The 5,000-nt window shown below is 36.8% G+C and overlaps 2 protein-coding genes across 2 annotated transcripts in view; one reads left to right on the top strand and one right to left on the bottom strand.

The window, feature by feature from the left end:
- The window catches only part of LOC137976063 (uncharacterized), a 14,582-nt gene that overhangs the window by 4,056 nt on the left and 5,526 nt on the right, over positions 1-5,000 (bottom strand). The window lies entirely within an intron of this gene.
- The window catches only part of LOC137976060 (RING-type E3 ubiquitin-protein ligase PPIL2-like), a 20,643-nt gene that overhangs the window by 1,124 nt on the left and 14,519 nt on the right, over positions 1-5,000 (top strand). The window contains exons 4-7 of the mRNA XM_068823324.1: positions 1,820-1,882; positions 2,476-2,527; positions 3,768-3,819; positions 4,806-4,897. Coding sequence (XP_068679425.1) covers positions 1,820-1,882; positions 2,476-2,527; positions 3,768-3,819; positions 4,806-4,897 — 259 coding nt within the window. The remainder of the gene's footprint in view (positions 1-1,819; positions 1,883-2,475; positions 2,528-3,767; positions 3,820-4,805; positions 4,898-5,000) is intronic.

Raw genomic sequence — 5,000 nt, forward strand, 5'->3', positions numbered from 1 at the left:
CCTTTGCTCCACACTACATCTCTTTACCTAGGTCTATAAAATTGGCTCTGATACATGTTACATTCTGATGAGGGTAACCTTGCAATGGGCTCTGAAGTTAACTGTGTGGCTGTTTGAGCCCCAGTGCCTCATGTGTGACTTACTGTAATAGTTACTTTTCTCTGGTACTAACTGCAGATGATTGGCTAATTTAGTGGGGACATGTATTTTAGACATTCTCAAAGACCTAGAGGTGGTTGGTGGGAAGAGGAAAAAAGTTTTTCAAGAATGGGTAAATAAACCCCATTACCTGCTGATTAGTACAATGTAGGTATAGAATAAAGGTGATACCAAGTAATTGCATTGTGTCTTATAAGACAGGCAACAAATGGAAGGAATCGTTGATGTATACTTGTAATATTTCAATATAATGCTATATCATCTTCAGACTGAGGTGAAATACAGTGAACAAAGAATTTCTCATGACCCAAACCGTGTGTGGTAACACAAACATAATAGGCCACGATGATAATTGGAATCTATTATTATATGAAGAAGTTTACCATATCAAGCGTTCAGCACCATCTTTGAACAATGGTTTAAAAGCCAGTAGAGAACTAGACCTATTCTCTTGAGAGTTTCGTTCTTTGTTTTGTATTTTCACGTGCTTATGCTGATGTACCATCTCACAGTATTTAAATTTCTGCTACCTGTATTTCACCTCAGTCTGAAGATGATGCAAAAGCATAAGAAAATGAGAATAATGATGATACTACTACTACTACTACTACTACTACTACTACTACTACTACTACTACTACTACTACTACTACTACTACTACTAGTACTACTACTACTACTACTACTACTACTACTACTACTACTACTACTACTACTACTACTACTACTATTACTATTACTACTACTACTACTACTACTACTACTACTACTACTACTACTACTACTACTACTACTACTACTACTACTACTAATAATAATAATAATAATAATAATAATAATAATAATAATAATAATAATAATATAGAACTTTATTTTCACATGATAATCTTTAAAGCTGAATAGCTTGTGGGGTTGTGGGGTCAAATTAATACATATCAAATCATATTCGGTTTTTGAGGAGAGGAGAAAATCTGAGTACTTGGAGAAAAACCTCTCGGATCGGAGTAGAGAACCAACAAACTCAACTCACATAATTATGACGCCTGATCTGGTAATCGAACCCGGTGCCACATTGGTTGGGAGGCGAGTGCTCTCACCACTGCGCCATCCCTGCCCCCTCATTGCCTGGCAATGAAATAGTGTTACCTGTCTGTTGTTTTGTTGTGCAATGCCATTCCCTCCTACATCACTTAAATTATGTGTTGTTCCACTGCTCTGTCTTGTTTCAACATAATAATAATAATTATACATAATCGACTTTTACAAGTTTTAATGGAAGAGGATGATTATGTTGGCACACCTTCACTAATCATCACATTTCAAAATAATTGCTAAAAGTAGACTTATCTAACCGCAATTTCTATTCTATTTTATTTATTTACTTATTTTGTTTATTTATTATTTGTCTTTAATACCAACTATTCAATGTGCATACATATTTATGTTTAATTAATTATCTCTTTACTTATGTAATACTCACACTTAGATTTACTTTGTAAACATTTCTACTCGCCATCTGCCTAGATTAGCTTTAGCTATTTGTGGGCTAGCGTTGTTTTGTATTGATTTGATATTGACTTAATAATAAACTTGAAACTTGAACTTGAAACTCTGTTGTTATAGAGTTTGCTTGTTTTCACTTCCCTGGTATATTTCACAGCCTGTCCATGCAACCATTTGAACACCCACTCTGCACCAAAGAAGGCATCATATTTGATTTGTTGTAAGTGCATTAAAAATTTCTCTCTTTTATTTAAATATTGTCCACTCTTGCTAATGTGGGAGGCGCGGTGGCCTCATAGTTAGTGCGCTCGACTCCGGATTTAGTGGTCCGGGTTCGGGGCCTGGCCGGGAACATTGTGTTGTGTTCTTGGGCAAGACACTTTACTCCCACGGTGCCTCTCTCCACCCAGGTGTATAAATGGGTACCGGCGAATTTAATGCTGGGGGTAACCCTGCGATGGACTGGCAACCTATCCAGGGGAGAGTAGAAATACTCCTAGTCGCTTCATGCTACAGAAACCGGAGATAAGCGCCGGCCTGATGGGCCTTCTAGGCTCGTAAGAAGACTTTACTTTTACTGTTGCTAATATATATTTGTACACTTTTGTACAGTGACAACTAACAATGTACCCTGATCTTGTTTACTCAATGTGCTTCATAATTTTGAGCAATTATGTATGATAGATAAATAATAATTAATTTTTATGCCACATTAAAAATTTTTCTAGTTTTAGAGCATAATTATCGTAATAAATTTGAAACGTTTTGCAAATTTATTTCATCTCATACAATTTTATGTTTTCCCATCATCAGGAATATTGTACCTTATCTTAAAAAGTATGGGAAAAATCCAGCAACAGGAGAGGTATTTATTATTGTGTTGGGCAACATGTATACTAAATTTTGTATTTGGGTCTGAGGAATAATTTGTGATACATGCGACTGCATTAAAGTCACTTATTAGCCACAACCACCAGGGTGGCTTAGTGGTCATCTATTTATAGGGTGGTTTAGTGGTTATCTATCGGGCCTCTCACCACTGCGAGCGGGGGTTCAATTCTGGCCTCAGCCAGCATGTGGGCTGAGTTTCAGTCGATCTCAACCTGACTCGATGGTTTTTCTCCGGGAACTCCGGTTTGAAATCCTCCCTCATCAAAATCGACTCACAGCTAATTAACATCTAGCTGTGGTGCTGTGCTCCGACATCAAACATGGACTGTATAGCGGCAGCCAGAGGCGCCTTTGTATGCTTTCAGTCCGATGTCGTGAGCTGCGCCCTTCGCAATTCAGTCCTCGACTGCAAGTAAGGGTGATTCACACTAGCAATATTTATTTATATTTAACTAATAGCCACAACTAACAAGAATTACAAAGCCAAAGTTCTGCCCACTCCAGAAGATTGAAGCTATTGACAGTACTGTATTGCTATAGTAAAACCAGTCCTAGCTTACAGCGCTGTAAGTCACAAACCTTGTGATGTTACTAGAACCCAGTGGGATGAGCACTATAAATTATGATTACTCCTCTGATTTGAATTATTAGTTCAGTGTATTAAGTCTGTTGTGTTGCTCTCTCTGTCTACAATGTACTTACCTCTTGAATCATAAACAAAACTGATATTGTTGGAGAGGTTGCTTTTTATTTGAGGACTTTTTATCAAAATAATAAATGATTACAGTATTGTTTTTGTCTTTGCTTAACAGAGAAACAGCACTTGATGTTGTACTATTTCGGAGCTTTAAACTTTTTCGTGAATTGATAACTATTGATCACTATTGATCAGATCGAGCAAATATACATCTGCTTTTCATTCAATTAGATTAATTTTGTCGCCAGCTTTTTTCAGTCAACGGTTCAATAATTTGCAGCGGGCTGCACTTTTGACATCATTTTGACGTCATCGGTTCAATAATCTGCAGCGGGCTGCACTTTTGACGTCATTGATTCAATATGACAAAGTTTCTTTCCAAATTTGGTGAACAGCAGCTGGTTATGGTGAATTATGCGTGTGGTTTTAACCAATCAGAAACGGGGAAATATTTTGAATGAATAATAATTGTCATTATTGTTATTATTATCATTTTATTGTTTATTTCCATTTTTAGCCTCTTCAGGCCAAAGAGCTCACAAAACTAAATTTTCATAAAAATGCTGAAGGTAAGTTTCTTTTAGGGGGACAAATCAGTAACAAAGATCTTCTAGGCCTCAAGTTTATGGGCATATGATTATGCAACAAATGTAATAATTTCAGCAGTCATAGTTGAGAGACAATGAACTAGTGTTGGCAGCGCAAGTATTTCTTGTCCAAGGGACTTTCAGATTGAAGGAACTTTGTCCATCTTTTACATTTGGCACCATATGAAAGCTTATGTAAAATGTAGATCTTTTTTTTTGGGCGTAACTTTGGATTTTTGTTTGGTTTATTCCAGTCATTAATTTTATTTATTTATTTGTGAATTTGCTTGTTAGTTTCTAGTTCTGGTCAGTCAAATCAAAATAAATGCAGTTTATTCTTGTAAACATCCATGTCACTTGACACGACTCAGACTTGAGATAACTAGTATGAGAGTATTTGGTGAAAAATGTGGAGATATGTTAAACCAGAAGCAGGTGACCTTTAAGCATGTAACTTGCAACTCTTTTCCTTGGAACAAAGGGGATTTTCGAACACCAATTTAATGCCCAAATATGTACAAAAACAAGGTCGATCTTGCACACCCAGGAAAATGCGCAAGCTACGTTACATCCAAATAAGGAATTAATCTTTAAACTGAAAAATCCTCAGCTCTTAACCAAAGTTAAAGGCTTCAAGATCATCATGTTGATTTATGGCCCCCGCTCTTCGCGCTTGGACCATAAGTGAAAGGGAAAAAACTTGGTCCGTAACTTACAGTCATCATCATCATCATTAACAGAGCTAAGTTCGCTCCTGATGGAGGAACCCCTCTCTGGAATGATCCCATTGATATCTGTCCTTAGCCAATCTCGACCATGCAGATCCAAGCTCTCTGATGAGATCATCCCTCCAGCGTGTTTTTGGACGGCCCTGTTTTCTGGTCCAATCTCTTACAGTACGGACCTCAAACTTGGTTAGTAAGAGGTATATAGAGTGATCTTTGTGTCTGTTTTTTTTTTTCATACAGACCAGTATCACTGTCCAGTAACCTTTAAAGTCTTCAATAACAACTCTCACATTGTTGCTGTTAAACCCACTGGAAATGTCTTCTCTTATGAAGTTAGTGTAAAGTGCTGTTTGATGACTGTATAATTGTTCAAGACACATTTTTATTGAGTCAATGAATGATTATTGTATCCTGATTACAGGAATGTCTTCAATG

Source organism: Montipora foliosa, chromosome 11 (genome assembly GCF_036669935.1).
Source record: "Montipora foliosa isolate CH-2021 chromosome 11, ASM3666993v2, whole genome shotgun sequence".
Lineage (NCBI taxonomy): Eukaryota > Metazoa > Cnidaria > Anthozoa > Scleractinia > Acroporidae > Montipora > Montipora foliosa.